The sequence below is a fragment of the Siphateles boraxobius genome, unplaced genomic scaffold, assembly GCF_051911475.1.
Source record: "Siphateles boraxobius isolate OS27281-9 unplaced genomic scaffold, OSU_SipBor_1 6, whole genome shotgun sequence".
Lineage (NCBI taxonomy): Eukaryota > Metazoa > Chordata > Actinopteri > Cypriniformes > Leuciscidae > Siphateles > Siphateles boraxobius.
The window spans coordinates 36,900,451-36,927,462 of NW_027509186.1; the positions used below are offsets into that span (position 1 = coordinate 36,900,451).

Consider the following 27,012-nt stretch of genomic DNA (forward strand, 5'->3'; position numbering starts at 1 on the left):
GTCCGCTCTCAGGTCCAGAAGGCACTTCCAAGGAATCCCACTTCTGACACCAAAATTGTTGTGGCAAAAATTCTGTTAAACATCATCACTGCGTAAGAGACACTCAGAGTCAAATTAATAAAAAGAAAAGTATTTATTCTTGCAAGAATAGGTTCAGTCTAGTACACAGAAGTTACGCTGTGCAAGAGAGTGACACACAACAGGAAGATATGAGACAGCCTTTATACTCTTTTCAAGGTTCCTCCTCACCCGCTGTACCTTTCACCCACTCAGATAAGGTCCTTACTGCTGTTCAGTTTCTACTTAAAGACACAAACTGGTACTGAAATAAACTGGCCAAAACTGACCGTCTCTAAGGTCTGAGGTCCTGTCCCATATGTTCCTGAAAAGTCACGCACAAGCACGTACACACATATACTTTTATACATTGAATAGGTTCTTTCTCTTATGACACCTGTTTGGGATCAATGAATATTAAAATTTCCACAACATCATCACTGTGCCACATTTCTTTTAAACATACTAAAGTTTAATCTTCTGAATATTTTGTGTATGAGGAGGTGGTCATCACAGCACTGTCAGGTCAACTTAATTTAGTAATGGAATGAATGCAATATTCTTGTTCTTTAAAGAGCATCAGCGTTTATTTATTTATTTTATTTATCCTTTATTTTACCAGATGATGTCCCATTGAGATATTCAAATCTCTTTTACAACATTTCACAGAGGGACACTTAAGTTTAGCTAAGTTTGTTAAACTAAAATGAAACAGAGCAACTTACTAAAGTTCGCGTCAAAAAGACCACGGCCGCCGCAGGAGGAAGATAATGCAGATGTTCAGGAGCCTCAGCCATCAGTCTCGAGTAACAAGGAGCTGAACAGCTCTGCTAGTGATTACGTTAATTCAGCCATTTCTCCATCACCAGCAGTGCTCCATTCTCTAACGTCTACCTCACCTACACGCCAGTGTACAGGTACACACAGCCATGTCTTTGGCTAATTAATATACAAATGTGCAATAATGAACACTAATGAATCATGATTTACTATCGCAGCGTTATGTGTGTTTATTGTTTCAGACTCGGCTAAGCCTAGGACAACAATGTTGACACATAGACTGAACTCTTTGTCCCTGCTCTCATTTGAAAGAGAATTGAATGAATCGTTGGACTATAACGAAATCATTGCAGTGTTCAACTCTAAGCCCCGTCATCTCCTGTTATAAGCTAGTCATCAAAAGTAAGCCAACCTACATTTACTATGTAGTTGCCTAGTCAATGTTGTTTATTTAACGTGGTTTATGTGGCTGCTGAGCCAGACTATGACCAAGCATTGTTTTTACACACTGTCCACTACTGTCTTGCTGATTTGATGATGGTGTTGTTATGCATCTGTCAGATGCCCGTGTTTGTGTAGTGTGGCCACGCGCATTGGAAATGCTGTTCTTATCATTATGTTCTTAACATTATGTTCTTAACACTGCTTATGATGACATACAATGCTGTGTTACCGGGTGACTAAGCGGAACCATAATTCGGCGCATAGTCCCCCGGGGAGCACTTCCGGGGTAAGGCCGGGTTCCGGTTTACCGTCATGGCCGACCTAAAGGGAAAACACGGAGAAATCAGTCACAGCTGAACGAAATTAGAGTTGATTACGGTGGCAAACGAGAGCGTGTATGTTTGGAGAGGATATAAAAGAAGTTTATAGGCAGTTGAAGGCAGAAAAAGAAACGGCGAGGTATGGAGAGTGAAACACTGGCCGAAAGCGAGCGAACGGGCTAGGGAGGAGATTGTCCTTGTGAGTGTGAAGATCGTCATTTATGAAGAGTTAAGTACCTAATTCCAGATTGTTGTACAAACATCGTGATTAAGTTTATGGAGGCATGGTAAAGATCGTCATTTATAAAGAGGTCAGTATCTAATTCCAGATTGTTGTACAAACATCGTGATTGAGTTTATGGAGGCATTGTGACATTTGGGAAGATCCGCACCTGTTTGCTGTTTCTCTTTGATGTGAGGTTGAACCGGGTGATGAGAAGGAACGTTTGTTTTCTCAAACAACCCCCCTATGCAGTCGCCTTATCATCGCATTATCCCCCCCTCCGGTTGGAACATGAGCAGCGAGTGGAATGATCCAGGTCGAATGGAGGGAAGGCTTAGCCCCCACTGTGAGGTATTTGTAGAATTGCAGTGCTTACAAGTTGAAGTGTTCACGTGAAATTGTGGAGGGATTGCTGTATACACAAGTGTGAGGAAGATTTAACCATTCCATTCACTCCTATTTCCCCTGGGGTCATCCAGCCCTGTGTGGGGTGGGGAAGCTTATCACCCGGCTGTGTAGTTGTGTACAGGTGCCGATCGACTTCCATCCTGAGAAACCGATAAAGCCAGTCATTCACGTCGCCTTGAATTCATCATCCTCGAAGACCACTACTTCCTGAGCTCCCTGATAGCTCCAAAGACTCTCCATCTCAGGTACTTCAGCTCTATTGTTGTGTTGCAGGAACAGATAAAGCCAGTCACTCACGTTACCTTGAATTCATCGACCTCGAAGACCGCTACTTCCTGAGCTCCATGATAGCTCCAAAGACTCTCCATCTCAGGTACTTCAGCTCTATTGCTGTGTTGCAGGAACAGATAAAGCCAGTCACTCACGCCGCCTTGAATTCATCGACCTCGAAGACCACTACTTCCTGAGCTCCCTGATAGCTCCAAAGACTCTCTATCTCAGGTACTTCAGCTCTAATGCTGTGTTGCAGGTACAGATAAAGCCAGTCACTCACGCCGCCTTGAATTCATCGACCTCGAAGACAACTACTTCCTGAGCTCCCTGATAGCTCCAAAGACTCTCCATCTCAGGTACTTCAGCTCTATTGCTGTGTTGCAGGAACAGATAAAGCCAGTCACTCATGCCGCCTTGAATTCATCGACCTCGAAGACCGCTACTTCCTGTGCTCCCTGATAGCTCCAAAGACTCTCCATTTCAGATACTTCAGCTCTATTGCTGTGTTGCAGGAACAGATAAAGCCAGTCCCTCACGCCGTCTTGAATTCATCGACCTCGAAGACCACTACTTCCTGAGCTCCCTGATAGCTCCAAAGACCCTCCATCTCCGGAACAGAGAAAGCCAGTCACTCATGCCGTCTTGAATTCATCAACCTCGAAGACCACTATTTCCTGGGCTCCCTGATAGCTCCAAAGACCCTCCATCTCAGGTACTTCAGCTCTATTGCTGTGTTGCAGGAACAGAGAAATTCAGTCGTTCACGCCGCTTTCAATTCACCGCCCTTGAAGGCCACTGCTTCCTGAGCTTCCTGGTAGTTCCAAAGACCCGCCGTCTCAGGCACTTTGGGCTCGATTACTGCATCGAGTAGGCCAGCCATTCCTGTTGCTCGGAGTTACTTACCTAGAGACTCGTGTGCTTGGCTCATTCTGAACTCCGTTACCGTCCGAAGAAGTAGAGCAATCCTGCTCCTCCTGCTATCCCGGGTCAGTCCAAGCCCCTCGAGCTCCACCGTTACCTACGTGTTCTGAGCCACTTACCTGAAGGTCTTTTGTCTGAGCCCCTGGGTTCCACTGCCGTCTGGAAGGAGTAGAGAACGCCCGCCTCTCACGTCGTATGGAGTTATTCTCCTGTAGATCCTCGTAGCCCGTCTTGAGCTCCACCGCTACCCTAAGGAAACAGAGGAAGCCCGTTACCTATGTGTTCTGAGCCACACACCTGAAGGTCCCTCTTATTCTGAGCCTTTGAGCCCCACTGCTGTCCTGAGGGTACAGAGGAAGTCACTCGTCCGAAGACCCATGGGCGTCGAGCAGTTGGAGCCCCACGGTTGACTGGAAGAGTGGAACAAGTTTAGCTGTCCAGGCTGATGCTCTTTTAAATGTTTTAAGATTTAATAAAGACAAATTACTGATTTTACCTTGTGTCCGGCCTTGTGGTGTTCCTGGGTGTAGCTCCTCAGAGTGGTAGTTGGGACAGATGGTGGTCCCTCCGCACCCCCGGCCTGTGACACTTGTGCCCTTATTAAACTGTGGTGTATTCAAGCAGGTGTAGTTGTGTTTAGGCTGTGCCTGCCTGATTTTCTCCAGGCCCACCTACATTGTGATTCCTGGCTACGCTAGATTCTTACATCAATAGATGCAAGCAATTGGAAATCAGGAGGAAGACGAAGGAAGCTCAAGCGCGAAGCTGTCAGGATTCAATGAAGAGACCACAGGTGTGTTTCATGTTTGTTGTTTTGTGTATTTGAGAAACATGACTATATTTTGAAATATATTTCTTATATTGTAGCTCCATATGAGTCACCTCCTTGTAAGAAGAAAGCTTTAGATGCACTGTTTGGTGATTCCTTTACCCAAAGAGAAGGAAAATCCACAAGCGAGAGAGCCAGAGCAGAGGTGATAAGGTACCGAGCAAAAGATGCGTTGCCTTTGACTGAAAATGCCAGGAAGTGGTGGAGATCTCAGGAGAAAGAGCTACCTGTACTTTCAACCCTTGCTAAACGGTACCTGTGCATTCCAGGCACCTGTGTGCCAGCAGAGCGAGTTTTTAGTACTGCTGGCGACATAGTGAACGCATAGAGAAGTGTTCTGTGCCCAGATCATGTTGATCAGTTGATATTTTTGAAAAAAAATCTGTAGTCATGGAAGAGTAGTTGGTTGCACTTGATCTTTTGTTAAATATTGTTTGTTTATTAAAATGAGAGTAGTAGCAGGTTCAGCCACTGCTCATTCAACCTGAAGAAATGTTGGTTGCACTTTATTTTTGATATTAATACTGTATTTGTATTATTTTTATGTTGAAAAACAGCAAAAGTAGCAGGTAAAGCTTCTGTTAATTCAATCAGAAGAAATGTTGGTTGTACTTTATTTTTTATATTAATATTGTAATATTTTTATGTTGAAAAACAAAAGCAGAAGTAGCAGGTAAACCTACTGTTGAAATGTTAGTTGCATTGTACTTTTGCAATGTACTGGACTTTTATTGAAAATTTATTGAATATTGAAAATGAGAACAACGAGGCAGTGAAGGATAGACTTACCGTGTTTTAAATGATATCCACTGAAAAAAGCTTTATAAAACTACTAGATTACTGTAAGGGGATAATACAGTTAAAGACCCAGAACAAGATGATGAATGAAGACCTATGGTAAATGCAGTCAAATGAAGAAACGTTACTGAAGATAGTTTGCAATTCCATCAGACAGAAGGAGTTGGTAGGCCGCTCTGTTACAGTTACAAAAATCACAGCAAATCCACACATCCCAGCTTCAGGTTGAATTATTGTCATTGGATAAGAAATAGATAAACAGTAAATTTCCACACATATAGATAGACTGAAGCATTTCTCCATCGATTATGCAGCTGACACTCGGACCCTGAATTTAGGCACGTCGTGACCTTCCAAGTTGCAGATCTTCAGGCGCTAACCACTGGTGTAGTGCAGGTAGACGGCATATAGCCACTTCTTTTTCAGTCAGCATTGCGTATACCCACTTTTAAAATCCCCTCTGATGTGCATAATTTAGTAGGCTAGCTAATCCAATCTCATGTGAAAAAACCCAGTCGGGGCCGTACCCACCATCGAGGGCCGGACCTCAGTAATTTTTTGAGTGTATAAAATGAAAGTTGTGAAATAATTGCCTAATATTAACTCTAATTTGTTGCTGCAATGATTCGCGCATCATGACGATAACTGACCTTCTTATCAGAGCTGCTTCAGCACTCAAACACCCGCTCGTCAATGTCAAAATGTTTGAGATCAAAGCAAGTGGGATTCATGTTCACAGAAGCGCAAGCCGAGCGCGAATCCCAACGCGTCGCTTCACACTTCAGTTAACGATAAAGTTTAAAATGACTGACAGAAATAATCAGTTTGATCAAAGACAGTGGAAACTATATGCTCAATTTAACAACACAAGCACCCTATTAAATCTATTGCCATTATTATTATAAATATTATGTATAAATATATTATGTTACTGTCACGGAACGTTCACTCACGCCACCCTCTGGTTTCACTAGATCCCTCTCTCCGGAATATTAGCACTACATCTCCCAGCATTCCCTCCGTCATTATCATCTGCCATCCCTGCCTGATTCCTCTGATCACCGTCATCACCGTCACCTGGTATCATCATCATTCCCTTTATATGGACTGTGTTTTCCGAACTTTACCAAGCATTCTATCTGTCTCACCATATATTCCTGTACCGTGATCTCTGCCTGTGCCCCGGACTCTGCGTACCTTTGCTGCCCGCCCCGACCTCTGCCTGTGTCTGACCTCGAGTTTTGGATTGTCCCTTTCCTTACTGCCTTACCGTGTTTCTTACCTGTGTCAATAAAGTCTTGCACATGGATCTCTCTGCCTCAGCCTCTCCATTACAGTTACCTTGAATGTGTTCGAATATTTCCACAGTAACAGCACTGGGACTTTTCACTGTTTGTATCACTCCGCTTGTCTGTGTTTGCACAACTTGCATCATTAAGTCAGAAGGTGGAAACAAGTGACTGTCTTTATGAGAGCAATTGAACCATTGATTAAATGAACAGATTAGTCCAAAAATATTGATTAATTTAGGAAAGAAAAAGTAGCTGAAACTGATCCTTGATGCTCATACTAATTGCTCATATGCCTCTACACACAGAAGGATTGCATTGGCGTTTGTTTGAAATGTAACATCTTTGGAAAATAATCATATTCGATCATTCCCGTTTCGAATATGTGATTGTGTATTTTCAAGAATAAGCATAAACATTCTGCATTTCCATTTTGTAGTGTGGATCATTCATTGCGACATTTAAACCAATTATCATGTTTAAAAATATCTGATAAAATACTTCATGCTCAGTGTTGGGAATAACGCGTTACAAAAGTAATGCATTACAGTAACGTATTACTTTTTGCTGTAACTCAGTAGTGTAAAGCATTACTAATCAATTTTCAGTAATATTTTACTCGGTACAACGCTTGCGTTACAACACACTTTTAGCCCAAAATTTAATTGTTCAAAAAAAAAAAAAAAAAAGAAACAAAACCAGCAAGATCGCGAGACATTAACAAATGAAAAATGCAAGTAAGTTATAATCTGTTCGTGGTCAGTCAATAGCCGCGTGTGTTGTCCAAGTTTGTAAATAAAGACTAAATGACAGCTTCTGATATATTTGTATAGCGATTTATTTCATCAATCTCCCCCTTGCTGGTGTTTCTTTGTATTGTGTGACAGTGAAGGAGTGTTTAGGGCAGGTTTTGAGTGATTCGGCCTGTGCTCGCGCTGGCCAGTGGAAAAGCGGCTAATGGGTGAAGATGGCAGAAGAAGACTGTACATTCGCGAGGTGGACATATGTGCATTACTCGGAGTTTGGCCTAAGGGTCTCTATTTGTTCTGTTTTCTTTCTAAGCTGTTAGGCTATGTTTAGCCTATATGTTGATTTCTATGCACTAAAATGGCTGAGGCTGAGGGTTGGTCCTCCAATTGCACTTTATACTTCCCGAGAAAGCATAAGTTTTGTGCTTTGTGCTTGTGGCGCTTTTCCACTGCATGGTACGATACGGTACGGCTCGCTTCGGCTCCCTTTAAATGGTACCACCTCCAAATAACTTTGTGCATGACAGTTTTGTTTTGTGAACCTCTTGAATTCAAATAAAATAAAATAATGGCAACAATAAGAAAAGAGACAAATGTGCATCTTGTCATGACATTAGAGTTTACATACAGTTCTGTCGTGTCTAATGTGAATAGACCCAAGTTTAGGGATGAGTCATGATTTTCTAATATTAGATTAGTTGATTTTATTGTAGAATATCGAATAGGTTGTGTGATTATTGTCTTTAAAAAATCCCCATGTTTTCGGTCCTGATGCGGTGACACGTTCATGTAACCAGAGAGTGGCGATGCCAAAAATGCATCTAAAAGCTGTCAATCAACTCCAGACAACAGAAGAAGATGCACATGGTCTCACACCAGAGCATGTGAGTGGAGTGGTGATATTTCCTCCAGAGCGGAGAGCATATTTCTGAAGATTATGCGCCGCTTGCTCAGAATGGCCTTTGTGACGTGCTGGTAAGAAATAAAGGCTGCCTGTACATGACTAAAGTTTTTTTTTCAAGTCGACTAGAAGTAGTTCATTTAAGCCATTAGTCTAATCGCAATCTTTTATTGATTTAATTACTTAAATATATATGGGAGAGAATGCTAAACCATAAAGAGTGTTTTTGTAATATATTGCCTATTTCACATCTCAACGCATAAAGCTTGCCATAAAGAACCGGCAAAAGTAATGAGTATGCATGAAACATTTGAATTGTTTATTAATAAACTAGTGTTTTCTGTGTCAGTGTCGGCTGCAAAGATAAAGTTGACGATGCTGACTCCCCATCTTCGCATAGTGAACGCACCGGAGAAATGCACACTTCACACGAATTAGCCTACATAAGCAGAGAGAAGCCAATTTATTTTCGTTTTTAATTGTTTTGTTTAAAAGGAGACATTTCAAGCTTTCATATACTTCTCAGGTCTGTGAGGCAAGTAGTTTATTCATGAATATCATATTTTTCCAGTTTCCTCCCTCCATCTTGAGTACCTAACGAGTACTGTCTACGGTACTGAAAAACATTAGATAGCTAGCTTGCTAGGATTATACATTATACTTTGAGCAGCTCAAAGTACTTATTCATAGTCTCATCCTGCTGTCAGGCCACGGCCTACATGTAAAGAAAACCATGGCCTACCTTACCCGGCTACACAAGGCAGAGTCGTCTGGGTTTTGAATTAAAGATGCTTATGATCTCGTCATAATCCAGTGTTTCGGTCAGTTCTCTTTCGAAAGATAACAGGGTCAAATTGTTCAAGTGTTCAGTCACCATTGATGCTCTCAAGCAAGTGTTGATCCTGTGTGTAGCGGAGAAAAGTCTTTCAACACTGCAGGACGTCATGGGTAGTGTGATGATGGCCCTTAACAGACAGTTCTTTCTGGGGAAAATATCAGAAGCGCAGGCATCCAACAACTCAATTAGTGAGGGCATTTTGTCTTTGTCAGCTTTTCCGTTGATGATTTGGGTAAAAAAGGCAAATTCCGCATCACAGACTGTTATCCCATACAAGCTGCATGGAGATTTTAGCAGTTCTTGTGTGCCAAAAGTGGTGGATCCTGTGATGAGGGCAGCTGAAGCTCGCATTATTCCATAGGTGTCGTCTTTAAATCGGCTGTTCAATTCAGCCATCTGGTTATCCAGAATACAGTTCCAGAGTGCCCTCAGATCCCCATTATTCTTGATAGCGGATGTTTTCCTCAATGTTGTGACAATAGACTGACTAAACTTTGCAGGCATCAATCGCTCATGAGACATTATCACATCCAAGCATACTATCTCGTATTTATCCATTAACTCCTCCATCAATCTGAGCACTTTGTCAAAGTCACCATCTGAATCTGAATCATCTTGAAAAGTGGCAAGGGTGGCTTTCAATGTTCCAATTAAGGAGATGCAGTCTGTGACGCAGAATGATGGACTTTGCAGCCCCTTTGTGGCAAAATCGCTGCACTGAAACAACTTGCAAAACACAAGCATGAAAATTAACTTTTTTGTTTGCATCTGTTGTAATAGGTTATCTGCATCTAGTTGTGTCTGTCCGCTTGCCTCCGAATACTCAGCAAGAGTCTCAAGTAACACGTCTAGCATTTCTAAGACTTTATGAACAGATCCTGATTTAGAGCTCCACCTGGTTTCACTTTACCTCTTCAGTTCCTTGCATAGGCGTTCTGGATGTATTTCTTTCTGAAGCTCCACAAACCGAGCGTGCCTCTGGGCCCCAGTGAAGAAGTTGTGTATCTGGTTGATGACAGTGAAAAAAGTACTGACGTGTCCAGATGATTCCATAGCAGCACAAAGCACTAAATTCAATCTGTGGGAATTACAGTGTACATACACAGCTTTGGGAAATGTCTCTTTCAAGATAGATTGAACGCCTCCTCTGTGACCAGACATGACCGATGCCCCATCAAAACAGAACCCGACACAGAGAGAAGGGTCCAAACCAAGTGGTTCTAGGATTTCAAGGATCCTCTGTGATATTCCTTGAGCAGACAGGACAGCTGTTTTGACAAAGCCCAGCGCTCGTTCATTGATTGTCCCACTATGGATAAATCGAACACAGACAGCAACTAGCTCGTGTTTTGAAACATCTTTAAACTCATCTGCAAGTATGGCAAAATATCTGGGCCTAGGCTGTTCTTGCATCTCCGTTTTTATCTTCCTGAGTAGAAGTGAAGCGGCAGCCTAAAGCAGCTCGTCCTGAATGTGGTGGGACATGAGTGTAGCATTCCGTGGCAGTTCAACAAGTTTGTTTTTTATTTCTGGATCATACTTCGATATAAACTAGAATAGCTCCAAAAATTCCCCTTGTTTAACGCTTCCTGTGTTTCCCGGTGCCCTCTCAGGGGTATCTTCATTTTAGCACACTGCATGACAACATCCGGCACAAGTTTGACATGCTGTCGATTACGTTCAATGAACGAAATGGAATCTCTGTGCATCTGATTTAATACTGTACCGCTGCCTTGGTGCACATGACTTTGTTTGTAGGAGAGTCATTTTACAAGTGCAGAAGCATGTAGCTTGCTAGCATGATGCTTTTCACAGACCTGGCCGATACGTTTCCAATTTTTGAAACCCTCTTTAGTAAAAGTCGCCTCAGTGTGCTGTTCAGGAAAGTGCCTACAGGCTTTACAAAAAATCAAGTCTTTCGACTGGCTATATTCAATCTACCTGAACCTTTCATACCACTTGGCGTTGAAGCTTCGATATTTCCAATCAATTATGGTACTCAGGAATACCTGTAGATGAGGTTGAGTAACAGGTTCCCCCAGAGCTGACAGATCCGACGGTGCAATCAAGTGTAGCAGTGATCGTCGATTTGCCAAGGGAGTGTGCAGAGGCAGATCTGCTTTCCGGTTAGCATCAGTGGAGGTCGTTCATTCTCAGAGCCAGCGGTTGTTCCATTACAATCCACAGACTTGTGGTCCTCCAAATAATTATTGTTCTCAATAAGAGTTTTTTTTTAAAAAAATGAGTGCGAGTAACTTGTTTTGCCATACTAAAGAAAAATCAAGATACCATAACACTTCCAGCGAACGTTTGCATACCGTTGGTTGTTAACGCCAGATTGCCACGTTGATGTTGCAATGACCAATGAAAACACGTCACCAACACACTTAACTTTTTTAATTATCAGGCTTACTTATAATTTTACTGTTTTTAACATAACATGTTATAGATAAAATACCCCACATAAATGTTTAACTATAGTAGTATTTAATTTTTTATTTTTTTATTTCTGAATAGGCGGGCCAGCTGTCAATGTGGGCGGGCCCAGGCCCGTCCAGGTCTGCCCACTGCTTGTGGCGCTTTTCCACTGCATGGTACGATACGGTACGGCTCGGCTCTCTTTAAATGGTACCACCTCTGTTGAGGTTTCAAGCGTACCGTACCGATACTAAAATGTGACGTGAAAACACTGCAGATCACTGATTGGTCAGACAGACAGAATCGTCACTACCAGCGTCATTGTATTTGCGAGACATCAACCCGCTAGATTTAAATAGCCAGTAACAGCCACCGCTGTAGCACCTGTTTTAAAACTACTTGCTTGACTTGCTTGAAGAAAAAAAAAACTTCCAAATAAAGAAATGGCTGAATCGTGGTCAGTGGACGAAGTGCAGACGTTCCTCTCGTTGGTTCCTGAGGAGCGGATAAACTATAACAATCAGTCATAATCCCACCCACTTTGAAGGTACTAACTGAAGTGGAAAAGCAAACCGTGCTAAAGCGAACCGACCCGTGCTGCACCGAGTCGAGTCGTACCACGCAGTGAAAAGCAAAGCAATCCGAACCGTGCCGTGCTGCGCCGAGCCGAACCGTACTGAGCCGTACCGAGCCACACCATGCAGTGGAAAAGCACCATTAGTAGGTGGTTGTAGAGATTTGTCGTGTTGCCGTACTTTACTTGACCTTTACATATCCTACAAACAGCGAGCAACATCCGTCTTTGCAAAAGCCAAAGTGTTTCCACACACTAGACCGCAATGGTGGCTTGATAATTTCGCGCTCGTCGGCTTCTCCTCTGCCATCCGCCATACTATGTTTTGTTGTCTTTGCGCTGCTGCTGGCGCGTGGTGATGACGTCACAGATAGGCAGACCGAATCGAGTAAGTTTAAAGCCTTTATCATTAAAAGTGCTAAGAAAAAACATCCATATAAAGTCTGGCGTGCTTAAATCCAATGCGTTATTTCCCAGTATAGCTACAATCGATTGATTACCTTTTTAAAACGATGTTAGATCGATGTATGTCGTCAGGAAGGCCAACTTGCTGAACACAGATCGATGTAGTTGGATCATAGGAATATAAATCGAACATCGATGTAGGAGATGAATTGTTACACCCCTAATTTTTACACTAACCATGTAGTGTTCCATTTATTAAAACCAAGTATTAATTTAATTAAATCAAGTTAATGTTTGCATTTTTACATTTATTCCAAAATAATAACTAAAGGCACAAGCCAGTAAAAATTTAAACAATTTGTGAAATAATGTTCAGCTTTTCTTTTTAATAGTCAACTTATTTTAAAGGAACAATCAAAACTATTTCAAAAAACGGTGGCGTGTTCCTTTAAGCAGTCATCAAGCTGGTACACACTGGTCACAGACATGAAGATGTACCTTTAATTTCCCCAAGCTCATTGCTCACTAAAATCTCCCACTGTCATCATGTCTGTAGGCCATTTCAAGATTGATTTTGACATGACATAAAGCAATGATCTAAGTGGTTGAGTTGTTTACTTTTTATTTTACTAATTTTTAATCAGTCTTTCCATGTTTCCATCGTTTTCATTCAGGCCGATGAGAACGCTTTTATTAGAGAACCTATTTGCTTGCCAACGATGCGGAGATTTACTGAATGCGGCCCCTTTAAGAAATATGACACCGCACGCACTGAGCATGCGCAGAAGAGGATGCGCGAGGGCCCTCTATTTGTGAAATTTCTTCTCTCTTTTTTTAATTTTTGTTGTTTCCTTTGACGTTATGTACTAGTAGGAGTCGAATACATTGGGATGTCCTGTAAGTGTATGTGGTATCCTGAGATTTATGTTATAGTTACCAGCAGTTCCACTCCACGCCACAAGAGGTGCAGTTGATCTTCAGATTCATGGGGGGGTTCTGGTGGAAAAGATAGATCAAGAGATGAGAAGGAAGTGTTGACTGTGAATGGATGCTCTGTACGCTAGTAAGACAATAAAACACCAAGTACAGTTAACTTTCACCAGTTGAAGCTGAAAGTGAATGAATCGATCGTGAATGAAGGACAAATGTGGAATATTTTCTTTGGATGTCGTATATTTCCAGTCTGCAGGTCAGAGATGTTCAATTTATAATGTAAGAATTTATGTTTGTGTTGCCTAAATGTACATTTTTCTTGTATAATGTACAGATAATTAAATATAGTCATTCATTTTGATCAGCCTCTTTTCAGTCTGTACATATTGTGTATGATTTCTGTTATCTTTGTTGGATTTCTGTTTAACTCATATACTAATGAAATAATTTAACCTGTGACTTGTTTCATACTTATAAAATCTGGATTCCCATAAAAATTAACAACCTTCCTAAGAGCCGTTTTAAATGCTACTAATATATAACCATATCAAAATGCTCTACATTTTTAAAATCAAACACACATGGTAATTTAATTTAAGAAGTGTAATTACTAAAGTATTTCAGTATGAATTCAGTAACCTTCATCTGATCATCTGAACTTCAAAGCTGCACATATTCTCTTCGTGTGGAAAGAGTTTCACATACAGATCTCAATTATCATCTGCACTGTCACTCTGGAGAAAAGCCATTCAACTGTGATCAGTGTGGCAAAAATGTTTTCTTTTTATCATCAAATCTAAAATGTCACCTGAAAACATACTGACATGAAAAATCATGTATGGTTTGAATGCGGGAGGAGCTTTACTGCAGCTAAACAACTGAAACAGCACCAAAACATTCATAGAAAAACCATACACTTGAACTTGTCTGCACTGAAATCACATGAGCGACTTCATACTGGAGAGAAGCCGTACCTCCAAAAGTGTGCTCATTCAGATATCCAGGTATCGCTTAAGCTTAACCATACAATGTACGATTTTTGGATCAAAATATCCAAAAACTACTAGAACAATGTTAGGCTATATATTTTGTTGATTTGTGTACCATTATCCCATTAAAATAATTTGATTTCTAGCTCATTCTGTAAAGCCACCTAGTTCACAGAAGGAAGTTATTTCAATCACTCGACTGCCGCCCTAATGCAATTTTGGAGTAAAATATAACATTCTCATTTTCCACTAGATATTTTCCTCTAAATCTCATCAGCAATTTCGATTTTGGCACGCTTTGTAGCAGCTGACCACTAATGAGCGAATGTAGGCTACAGTGACGTGACATCACTGCTAGATTCAAATTGTGCTTTCGCTCTATGGCCAATAGTATCCAGCTGCAGACCCGCAGCACCACCAGTTTCAGAACCCCAGCGCCAGAACCGGAAGTAAGGGGCGGAGCTTACGTTCTAACACCAGCGCCAGGACCGGAAGTGAGGGGCGGGGCTTACGTTCTAAACCGAGTAACGCCACCTAACGTTTTGGAGCGTAATTTGCTTAGACACGAAACGTCATTATTACACACGAAATGTCATACTTTATACCTATTATAATGATACATTAAGGTATAGTACAATAAGCATTTAAAACATTGATTTTTTGTAGTATAATTCTATATAGTTATCCGTTTTATTGTATTATGAGAGTTACTTCCTGATCGTGAAAATAATGCTTGAAACTTATGGTCATTTTATATAAAATATACTTTATTTCACAAGAACATGTGCAGCATGCATTTTTCTTTATGTAAAATAATGTCAAAAATCTAAAAAGAGAGAGAAAATCCGGCATTGTTTTAAAAGAAACCATAAAAATGTACCGTACTTCAAATAATAGCCGAGTCCCAAATAGACGATTGTCTCTTTACACGCCTGGTGTGGCTGCAGGTCTGGGTAAATATAAGTCCGGTCTCAAATAGAGGTCGGGTCTGTTTTTTAGTTTCAGGTTGTATTAAATCTTCTAAAACCCGTCAGATCGTCCGCTTTTTGGCGGAATAGAATGACTGCTGCGCATGACAGGGCGCTTAACGAGCAGAGAGAGAGAGAGCCCCGGCCGCGCGCGCGCACTCTCACGTCTTCAAACAACACGAGCACTGTCTTGCTCTTTATTTGTCACATACCAGTTATAGTTCATACAACGAGCAGTGACTCACTGTGTAATAAAAACATACCCTAAATATTATTTAAAAGGTGCAACAATTTTTTATATTTTTAAATACTTGCAAAAATAACCATGCTTGTGTCATTGTAAATAATTCCGCCCCTCCCTCACTTCCGGTTCTGGCGCTGGGGTTCTGGCTCTGGGGTTCTGAAACTGGTGGTGCTGCAGGTCTGCAGCTGGATATATCTCTCTATGGCTGGTGCTGAGGCAAAGACGGACACGCTCAGCGCTTGTCATATATCACAACTATTCAGTGTTTTTAACCACATAATGTTTATTTTAAGTTTTTAGATAATCACATTAGATAATTAGATAAAAACATCTCAACTTTTCAGAATGCGGCAAGCGCACCGTAGGTCACGTGACAAGAACGACAGACTCTTGAACGTCAGACACGTGCTTAACAACGACAGACACCTCCAGAGTGCAACCGCCCTTGCGTTTTGGAAAAAGGAGAACGCTATATGTGAATGGCGCCTTATGAGCGTGCTACTGCGCGCATGTCGCATTTGAAATAACCAATTTACATGCGCAAAAAACGCGCAAAGTGTGTAAGTGAATGAAGTGAATGTTGTGATATTACTGATCATGGAAAGATTTTGCAGCAGCGCTGAAAATCCAGCGGCGGCGCTGTGCCTACACCGTTCAGAAACTGAATACCAGATCGGGCAAAAAACAAAAAAAACTAAAATCAAGGCCAACCCGTGCACGTTGTGTCTGATCCCTGCTGACGGCATTAAATGCAGGCTAATATGAGCCGTAGCCCTATTTAGACTCGACTATTTTTAATACGTGGGGCCGTTATAATATGGTGGCGCCAAATAATTTTTTAACCCAGGTGCTGAGGGGGTGGTAGATATAAATACTATTTATAAATGAGCAAAAATGGGACACTTAATAATATTTAATTATTTTAATTATGACAATTGTATACATTTTATTAATTAATTTAAATTAAATTAACAAGCAACAAGCAAGAAGTGCATTTGTAAATCCGGTGACACGCGTCCATTGATTTTTATTAATACAACTTTTCTGTCAGTGCTGCAAAGATTAAGTTGACGATCGCCATCTCCTAGTGAACGCGCATATATAGAGAGAAATGCAAATCATGGATTACATAATCAGAAGGTATAGGCTAGCCTTTTTCTTTTCGTTTGGAATTGTTTCGTTTAAAGAAATTGACGATTGATATCTCCGTAGTGAACGTGCCTGTAAAGAGAAATGAACATCATGGATTAATCAGAGAGTATGCTGCCTATATTTCTTTTCCTTTTGAATTGTTTCGTTTAAAGAAATTGACAAATCGCCATCTCCATAGTGAACGATAGAGAGAAATGCACATCATGGATTACATAATCAGATTGTAGGCTAGCCTATTTCTTTTCGTTTTGAATAGTTTCGTTTAATTTGATGATCGCCATTTCCTTATGAACGCGCATAGAGAGAAATGCACAAAATGGATTAAATAATCAGCGAGTGGCCTATTTCTTTTCGTTTTGAATTGTTTCGTTTAATGAAATTTCAAGCTTCATTTAGATATAGGCCTATCTGTCATGTCTGTGAGACATACACTGAGTTTCGGTTAATTTATGATGAGATTTCAATGCAAGTGACCGCGGCGCGCCAGTGCACGGTCATGTCTTGATTATGTTGTCTGCTATATTTGATTCTTATTTATTAAATCCAGGCAATTGGTTGATAAAAAAAATATTAAAATTAAGATACAATTTATACAAAACGAAATTCACTTTAAAGAAAGGCCTTTTACAAAATGAAACTTAATTAAGTGGTCAATGTCTGACTCCCGATGCATCCCATCTTACTCGTGCTGTTCAGTTTTCATTATCAACGTAAAAAAAAAATATATTATAATAATTTAATAAACGAATGCGCTTATTTAATGAATTCGGGGCAAAATGCATCCTCGCAGCAGTGAGTGGGTGGTTGTTTCGGAGATGCGACATTAGGTTAGAGGCGTTTCCATCTCTCGCGGTCACTTTTTTTATTGCAACATTTACATATTGCCTCGTCAGTATTTACCGCCTCTCCCTTCTCTCTCTCTCTCTTTCTCCTCCACACTGTCACCTGATGACAACTACATAAGCATTTTTAGGCATTGAATAAATTATATTTATATATTATATATAAGTGCTGGTAATGACGGTATTGAAACTGATACCGTTGCTATTTTAAGACCCCGCGGTATACGATATTACCGAAATACCGCCCAACCCTAGAAACACTGGTTAATGGAAGACCGCTACAGTCATTCCAGTGGCTAAAAACATTCATCCAGTAGCATGTTTTTTTTTACTTTAGACTAAGGCTGCACAATATATCGGAAAATTATCGTTATCGTGATAATAGTATATGCGATATCCGTATCGCAGAGAGGTGTGATACATACATTTTTTTTTATGTGCCAAGCATGCATGCATAAAAATTTGACCAATCAGATGGGGTCTTATACCCGCCTCACCAGCGGCTTGTGGCACAGAACCTAATGGAAAATAAAAACTATGGCAGGAGTTGAGACAAGCGAGCCGTCAAATGACAACAGCGACGAACTTGTGGCTAAAAAGAACAGTACGTCAGAAATATGGCAATATTTTGGCTTCAAGAGAGAAGTCGTGTACCAAATGCAGGTACTGTGTAAGTCGTGCCGAAAAGTTTTGGCCACGTCGAGAGGAAATACAACAAATCTCCACAGTCATCTGCAATGCAACCACAGGGAGCAATATAACGACTTAAAAAGTAAGCCCAAAACTGCTAACGAAATGCAAAGTAAGGTTAACAATAGCAGAGTCTCACAGACAACCATAAATAAAAGTTTTGAAAGTGTAACTCCTTATGAAAAAACGTCGAAACGCCACAGGGAATTAACAGAATCTATCACACGCTTTTTAGCTAAAGACATGATGCCTGTTAACACTGTGAGCAGAGAAGGCTTTGTGAGTCTAATTAACAAATTGGACCGGAGATATCAGCTTCCATCGAGAAATTATTTTTCTCAAGTCACAATTCCAGAGGTGTACGACACATGCGTCAAGACAGTGAGCTCCGAGCTGCGCCAAATCAACTTCTACGCTAGCACCACTGACCTGTGGTGCAGTCGTACAACTGAGCCCTACGTGAGCTTTACCGTTCACTTTCTTACCCAAGACTTTGAATTAAAAGCACGTTGTCTGGGCGTTGCATATTTCCCCGAATCCCACACCAGTGAAAACATAGCCCATGGACTGCGGGAAGTTTTAGCCAGCTAGAACTTAAAAGAAGAGAATCAAGTGTCCATTACAACAGACAATGGCGCTAATGTGGTGAAAGCTACCGAACTTAACAATTGGGTCAGACTACAATGCTTTGGTCACCGCTTGCATCTGGCCATCGGTGAGTGTTGAATGTTTATATTTCCAATAATTAAATGAAAACAGAAAAAAGTATAGTTGTTTGTATAGTTGAATGTAGTATAGGCATGATTTTGGATATTATAATATTTAAGATAATGTGTTTATTTAGGAAATATATAGTAAATTGTAGCTGACTGTTTTCTGTCTCAAATTATGTTATATAAAATTGTAATTATAATATTGCAATGTTATTTCACCCTTTATGTCCTTTTTTTTTCTTCTCTCTTCAGAAAATGCTGTTAAAGGTGATGAGCGCATTACTTGAGCTGTTGGTCTTTGCAAATATTAGTGGGACATTTTTCCCACAGCTGGAAGGAGAAGATGGCCCTGAAAAATGCACAAAAAGAGCACAACCTCCCGGAGCACTACCTCATCACAGAATGCCCTACAAGGTGGGGTTCGAGACAGAAAATGATTCAGAGAGTTCTAGAGCAGCAGCGGGCCATTAGCGACATCCTGTCAGCAAACAGAAAGTCACGACATTTGGTTCCTTCTTGGCAGGACCTAGATGTACTTGAGTCAATAAACCAGGCATTGCAGCCTCTGCAAGAATTTACAGATGCACTGTCAGGTGAAAGTTACTTAAGTGTTTCGTATGTGAAACCTGTACTTCACTTGATGAACACCTCAGTTCTTGCTGCAAGGAAGAAGACAGTGATTTAACAAAATCCATAAAGATGAGGATTTTAGACTACATGAACAGTAAGTACGACAACCCAGCAACTCAAGAACTTCTGGACATGACATCCTTTATGGACCCCAGATTCAAAGTCCGCTACATCAGCAGTGACAAGGTGTCAGACATCAGAGCCAGGGTGATGTCTGAAATTGAAGCAACTGTGTCACAGGTAAATGTTAATATGACAATAGTAAGTGATAATAATGCACTATTACTAGATGTGATTGCAATATTTACTTTATTTCTCTATTTTAGGAGCAAAGCCTAAGTAATCAAGATCACCACGGCATGGTTCCATCAGATGTCATCCTAAAGAAGGCCAAAAAATCCCTGGGCTGTTTCTTCAAGACATCCCCAGCTCCGTTGTCATCAATGGTACTATCGCACGCTGCGGAGGCTGAACTGGACAGCTACTTGGTTTCTCCCACCATAGACAGTGAGACGGACCCTCTCACTTGGTGGAGACTCCATCAGGTCAACTTCCCACAGCTGAGTAAACTCGCCAGGAAGTATCTCTGTATACCTGCAACTAGTTCACCTTCAGAGAGACTTTTTAGTACAGCAGGAAATGTTGTGACATGCCAACGCACATGTTTAAAACCGACCAAGGTCAATATGCTAGTTTTCCTGGCAAAAACCTGAAATAAAATTGCTTTCACTGTTAAGCACATATGGCATAGCATTGTGCTGAAATATAGGTTTATATGTTATTACTTATTTTATTCTTGTTGATGTTGACAAGATGTAAGTATTTCCACTAAACACAAATTTATTTAAGGCCTGTACACTTTGTTTAATAGTATATTTTTATTTTAAAAAAAATATATATTTTTCATTAAAAAATAATTTTATTTTAAAAAACAGGCAAGAAAGGGAAAATTTTGTTTAAAAAATGCTCTTGTTTCAAGATTCAATTCAATTAAATTCAAATTTATTTGTATAGCGCTTTTCACAATACATATTGTTTCAAAGCAGCTTTACAGAAAGAGCAATTCAGAAATGTACATAGAAAAAAAATACAGTTAGTTAATCAAGTATTAATTTAGGGCATAACATATCGCCGGCGTTGAGTCGTCTCTTCACAGGCGTCGAGTCGTCTCTTCACAGGCGTTTAGTCATCTCATCGCAGGTGTTGGGGACTCTGAAGTCTCCGTGAGAGGCTGGATACAAACTGGAGCTGACGAATGCCATTTACCTCGGGACTAGCGTCCCGAGATAACAGCGAAAAAGCAAATGGGAGATAATAAGCATAGCTGCTGTTCATAAAATTAATGCATTCGATCTGATTCAACAGTGAAAAGGTAAGCATTATGTGAATGCTTGGCTAAATAGATGCGTCTTTAATCTAGTTTTAAACTGGGACAGCGAGTCTGAACCTCGAACAATATCAGGAAGGCTATTCCAGAGTTTAGGAGCTAAATGCGAGAACGCTCTCCCTCCTTTAGTGGACTTAGATATCCTAGGAATGACCAAAAGCCTCGAATTTAGTGATCTAAAAGAACGCGATGGATTGTAGGGCGATAGAAGGTCCATTAAATACACAGGAGCTAGACCATTTAGGGCTTTATAGGTCAGTAGTAGTACTTTGTAATTGATACGGAACTTAATAGGTAACCAGTGTAGAGATGATAAAATTGGTGTTATATGATCATATTTTCTTGACCTAGTAAGAACTCTAGCAGCTGCATTTTGCACTAACTGTAGCTTGTTTATTGAGGATGCAGGACAACCAACTAATAAAGCATTACAGTAATCTAGTCTAGAGGTCATGAATGCATGAACTAACTTTTCTGCATCAGAAACAGATAGCATGTTACGTAGCTTAGCAATATTTCTAAGGTGGAAAAAGGCTGTTCTTGTAACATATGATATATGATTTTCGAAAGACAAGTTGCGGTCTAGTATAACACCCAGGTCTTTTACTGTAGTGGATAAAGTAAGAGGACATCCTTCTAAATTAAAGTTGGATTGTACGAGGTTTTGTGGGTAGTTTTTTGGACCAATAAGTAATACCTCCGTTTTATCTGAATCTAATAGCAGGAAATTACACGTCATCCAGCATTTTATATGTTTAAGACACTCTGTCAATTTAGATAAGTTAGTGTTTTCATCTGGTCGTGATGAAATATATAATTGAGTGTCATCAGCATAACAGTGGAAATTAATTCCATGTTTTCTTATAATATTACCAAGTGGCAGCATATATATTGAGAATAGCAGAGGGCCTAACACCGATCCTTGCGGCACTCCATAGTCTACTGACATTATCTTCGATTTTTCCCCATTTAAACAGACAAAATGGTAACGGTCTGATAAGTACGATCTAAACCAGCTTAATGCCTGTCCCTGAACACCAGTGTAGTTTTGTAGTCGATCCTAGAGTATTTTATAATGATCTATAGTGTCGAACGCAGCGCTAAGATCGAGTAGAACTAGTATTGAGATACAGCCTTGGTCAGAAGCTAAAAGTAAATCATTTGTAATTTTAACTAGCGCAGTTTCTGTGCTATGATGCGGTCTGAATCCTGACTGCAATTTTTCATAGATATAATTTTCTTGCAAGAAAGAGCACAATTGAGCGGACACAATTTTTTCTAGTATTTTAGACATAAATGGAAGATTTGAAATGGGTCTGTAATTTGCTAGGTTATTTGGATCTAATTGCGGTTTCTTAATGAGAGGTTTTATTACTGCCAGCCTGAATATTTTTGGAACATGACCTAAAGATAAAGACGAGTTAATAATATTGAGAAGAGAACCTTCCACTGCAGGTAACACTTCTTTCAGTAGTTTAGTGGGTGTTGGATCTAATAGACATGTTGTTGGTTTAGATGCAATGAAAAGTTTATTTAGCTCTTCCTGTCCTATAGTTGTAAAGCGGTGTAGTTGTTCTTGAGGGGCGATAATTGAGGCTGAATCATAAGACACCATAAAAGATTGTACATTTACAATTGTGTTTCTGATGCTTTCTATTTTCTCAGTGAAGAAATTCATAAAATCATTACTTCTATACTGTAACAGAATATTTTGCTCTGGTGATGTCTGTTTATTTGTTAGTCTAGCCACGGTGTTAAATAAGAACCTTGGATTATTTTGGTTATTTTCTATTATTTTGCGGAGATGCTCAGCCCTGGCTGCTTTTAGAGCCTTTTTATAACGTGACATACTGTCTTTCCACGCGATTCTAAAGACCTCTAAATTAGTTTGTTTCCATTTACGCTCTAAGTTACAAGTTTCTCTCTTGTAAACATGCGTAGCACTGTTGTACCATGGTACTTTAGTTTTCTCTCTAACCTTTTTTAATCTAATTGGTGCAACAATTTCTAATGTACTAGAGAAAATGGTGCTCAAACTGCTAGACATTTCCTCTAGTTCATCTGTTTGATTGGGTTCACTGAGCAGCTGAGATAGATCAGGTAAGCTATTTGAGAATCTATCTATAGTGGTTGGAAGGATTGTTCTGCCTGGTCGATAACGCGGTGCAACATGACAAATTTCAGCAGTACGTATTATGCAAGTTACCATGTAATGATCAGTGACATCATCACTTTGCGGTACAATATCTATATCGGTTGGATTGGTTCCATATGATATAATTAAATCTAGTGTATGATTTAGACGATGAGTGGGACCACTGACGTTTTGCTTGACCCCAAAGGAGTTTAATAAATCTGTAAACGCAGCCCCTAACGCATCATTTGTGTTATCTACGTGTATGTTAAAATCTCCAACAATTATTACTTTATCGACATTGACCAATAGATCTGAGAGAAAGTCTGAAATTCTTTTAGGAAATCAGCATAGGGCCCTGGAGGTCTATATACAGTAGCCAAGGCTAGAGATAATAGGGATTTCTTTCTTACATCTAGGAGCGTAACATTTAGCACAAGTACTTCAAATGAATTAAACCTGTGACCTGTTTTCTGAGTAACATTTAGAATATCTCTATAGATTATTGCAACACCGCCGCCACGACCGATCAGACGGGGCTCATGCTTATAACAGTATCCTGGTGGAGTAGACTCATTTAGACCGAAATACTCATTTGGTTTAAGCCAGGTTTCAGTAAGGCAAAATACATCGAAACTATTATCTGTGACCATTTCATTTACAATAACCGCCTTAGGTGTGAGCGATGTAATGTTTAGAAGACCTAGCTTTAGAAATTGTTTTTGTTCACTGATATTGAGATTTTCTGGTTTAATTACAATTAGATTTTTCCTAGATCCTACAGTAGATTTATTGTTTGGCCTCACTAAACAAGGAATAGACACAGTTTCTATACAATGTTCTACACTACTTGTATCAATTAAGTTGGGACAGCAAAGATTGTGATTTGGACTTTGACTTACTAGTCAGATGGTATGCAACGTCTTGGAGATGTTGTCCGACAGAACAGCCGCTGCGATTATGCTGGGGTGCAGGCCATCAGCACGGTAGAGCCTAGGTCGCACCCAGAACAGATTCCAATTATTTACAAAGAGCAGTTTCTGTTCATTACACAATGACATTAACCATTCATTTAGTGCAAATAATCTACTGAACCTTTCCTGTCCTTGTCGGTTCGTGGGAAGCGGTCGATGATCGTTGCTTCAGGCGATGTGCTGCGTACCGTCTCGATCAGGCTCCTGTAGTCCTTCTTCAGAACCTCCGTCTGCCGCAGCCTGATGTCGTTCACTCCCCGCGTGCAGCACAACAGCTCCGACGCGCTCGTCACCGTTCAGGATCTCGGGAACATGTTGGAGGGGCGGAGAGGTTCTTGGTCTGGTCCTGGCTCTTGTCTTCCGCTGAGGAATCACCCAGGGTCCATGGTGTTGTGTCGGTGCCGGAGTGAATGAAGCCAGGGATGATCGCGTCCTGGGTGCTCTTGATGCTCTTGATGATTGCATGGTTACATGTGAATAAAGTAATGTTTGAGAGTAATGCATTTTATTGTGTTTTTCAGTCATTTATAGTATTTTAAACTGAAAAAATATATCTATTACCTGTTTATTTTAGTATTATTTTTAAAATGACTAATACAAAAAAGAATTTCTCTAGGGAAATATTATATCGCAAGAAATATCGTTGTCGCAATATTCAACAACAATATCGCATATTGCATATTTTCCCAATATCGTGCAGCTCTACTTTAGACTTAAATCGATTTAAAAGGGAACAACTATTAAAGAGCAGGAGGTTGAGGTTGTTGAATCAAGTATTCGTGACCCTTCAGCCAAGATGCCCGCCGAGACCGCTATTCCAGAGTCTCGTCCCGCCGAGACCACCCTTCCAGAGTCTCACCCCGTCATGGCCGTCCCCACGCCTGTGTCTTCGGACAAGGCTTTTGTCTGGACCCCTGCTCAGCCTGCTCCGGCTCAGTCTCCAGGTCCTCTTTCGCTCCACGGCCCTGGCCCTCCATGCTGCCCCCCAGTCCACCTCCGCTCCACTTCTCTCCTGGACAATTTTAGGAGCATCTGGAAGCCGGGGGTTTGAGGGGGGCTATGTAACAGTCACCAGCTGGATTGCCCCTGAGAGCCACCAGAGGACACTCCACTTCAGACTATTGTCATTCCCTCACAAACTACATTTCCTAATACTCACTGCCCGGACTCTTCATTCATTATCACATTCACATGTGTCTCATTATCTTGTTTAGCTCACCCCATATAAGCCTGGTTTTTCTCATTTACCCCTTTTCCACCAAAAAAGAATAGGTTCGGAACTGGTGCTGGTTCAAAGTTGGTTCGGAGTTGGTTCAACTTGCGAACCTTCTCAGAACCTGTTTGTTTTTCCACTGACTAGAGCGCCCATCGAACGACGTCGTTACGTCACTGTGTACGTCGCCATACGTCTTAGGTAGAAACGCTTGCAAGTACAACATTACTTTGGGATTATCTCTAACTCGTGTACCAAGAAGGCTTTAAAACAATTGAAATATGTAAGTCTTTTAATCTTTTCCTTTGATATGTAATCTTTTCTGATTAGTTATGTACCCCTGTCCTGTGTCTTTTTTTTCTTTCCGTTTATTTGTTCTATATTGTGACTTTTTTCTTCTTTGCTTACATAATGTTTTCAATAAAAAAAATAATTAAAAAAAATAGAAACGCTTGCGCCAACGTCAAGCATAACAATTACAATGGTGGACTACATTGTGTTTCTGCAAATGTTTCTCCTGGCTTTGCGATCCTATATTATGGTCAGAAAAGATGTTTAGAACACATCTAAACACGCCCCCAGCCCCCGACGTAAGCATGACGTGGTAAAAGAACGGTTCTAGTCCAGCAAAGAGTTTCTGCCGCTTTGGAACCAGTTTTCCTTGCCGAGAACTGGTTCTTTGGCTGTCGAAACACAAAGAACTCGTTCGCGAGTAGGCACCGGCTCTCAGAATGCTTTGGTGGAAAAGGGGTAATTCATTGTCTGCGAAGTCTTGTTTAGGGTTACAGTGCAATTCCGAGCATTCTCCCTGGTTTCATGTCTCTTGGTTTTTAGATTTCTTGCCTGTTCCGTGGATTACTCTTTTGCCACTGTTCCCTGCCTTGTTGTGTTTGTTTGTATTGACGGCCTGCCTGTATTTTGGATTACATCTTTGGATTACCCTGTTCAATAAATACTGTATTTGGATCCTCAACCTTTGTGTCTCAGAGCAGTACGTGACAGTTAAATTCGTGCATGGGGGGAGTAGGTAGAAGTAGGTTGTTGTTTAGGCCTGTCGTTATCTTGTGTAATTTATTATGTAATTTTCAATGGATTTTAAATAGTCTTTTTTGTTTGCTGGTCTTGCTGTAAATTCAATTGCCCTTCAGGGATATAAAGAAAGAAAGAAAGAAAGAAAGATCCTTTTTCCAATGTTTGTGTGCCTGTAACTCTAAAAGTATTAAAGACATCTTAATATCCTTAGAGATTCTAATTCTTAATAAACTTTTCTTTTGGAATCTTATTTTTTAAGGCCCTATATGTTTCAATCGCAGAGATATTGGGATGTAAATGCGGTAACATGGAGTTACGATACTGTGTATTTGAACTTTTGATCGCTTCAGAAGCTGTTAACATGAACAAAACCCCTTCTTATAGGGCTGGGTATTGTTAGGAATTTCACAATTTGATTTGATTTCGATTCTTGAGGCTTCGATTCGATTTTGATTCGATTCTATATTGATTTATTAGCCTTCGATATCGATTCAATAATTAGTAAATATACAAGTAATTAAGTACCTGAGTATATTTTTAAATAATGTGTGCAGTATTACCAATGTTTAAGAGCAAATTGACCCCAGCATGTTTCCTGTCATGGTTTATTTAGCTGAACAAACTGTACAATATTGTACATGTGTTGAATACAAACCACAACTGTAACAAACAGGTGCTTTATTAACACACCTCTAAAGTGCATGTAACTGTAATAGAAAGTATATTTCTTTCTTCCTATACATTCAAGTTATAAAAGAAATGTAAACAGAAACACAAAATGTGCATACTCATAAAAAAAAGTGCCTTCGTGAGGCACACGCGCGCACATTTGCACACACGCAAGGACTCTCCCTCTCTTCCTCTCTGTTGTGCGCGCTACGCGG

The 27,012-nt window shown here is 40.4% G+C and overlaps 1 protein-coding gene and 1 pseudogene across 2 annotated transcripts in view; both read left to right on the forward strand.

The window, feature by feature from the left end:
- Positions 1-27,012, forward strand: part of LOC143716523 (uncharacterized) — a 140,718-nt pseudogene that overhangs the window by 94,938 nt on the left and 18,768 nt on the right. The gene's annotated exons all lie outside the window — the stretch shown is intronic.
- On the forward strand, positions 17,885-20,312 carry LOC143715476 (E3 SUMO-protein ligase ZBED1-like). The gene is made up of 2 exons (XM_077207308.1): positions 17,885-19,628; positions 19,715-20,312. The coding sequence occupies exons 1-2, from the start codon at positions 19,458-19,460 to the stop codon at positions 20,099-20,101; spliced, it is 558 nt and encodes a 185-aa protein (XP_077063423.1). The 5' UTR covers positions 17,885-19,457; the 3' UTR covers positions 20,102-20,312.

Excerpts from the sequence above, each read along its gene's own strand:
- LOC143715476 (XM_077207308.1), top strand. The coding sequence starts at position 19,458 with ATGAGGATTTTAGACTACATGAACAGTAAGTACGACAACCCAGCAACT. Across the intron at positions 19,629-19,714 it reads TTGAAGCAACTGTGTCACAG|GAGCAAAGCCTAAGTAATCA; the intron begins GTAAATGTTAAT and ends TCTCTATTTTAG.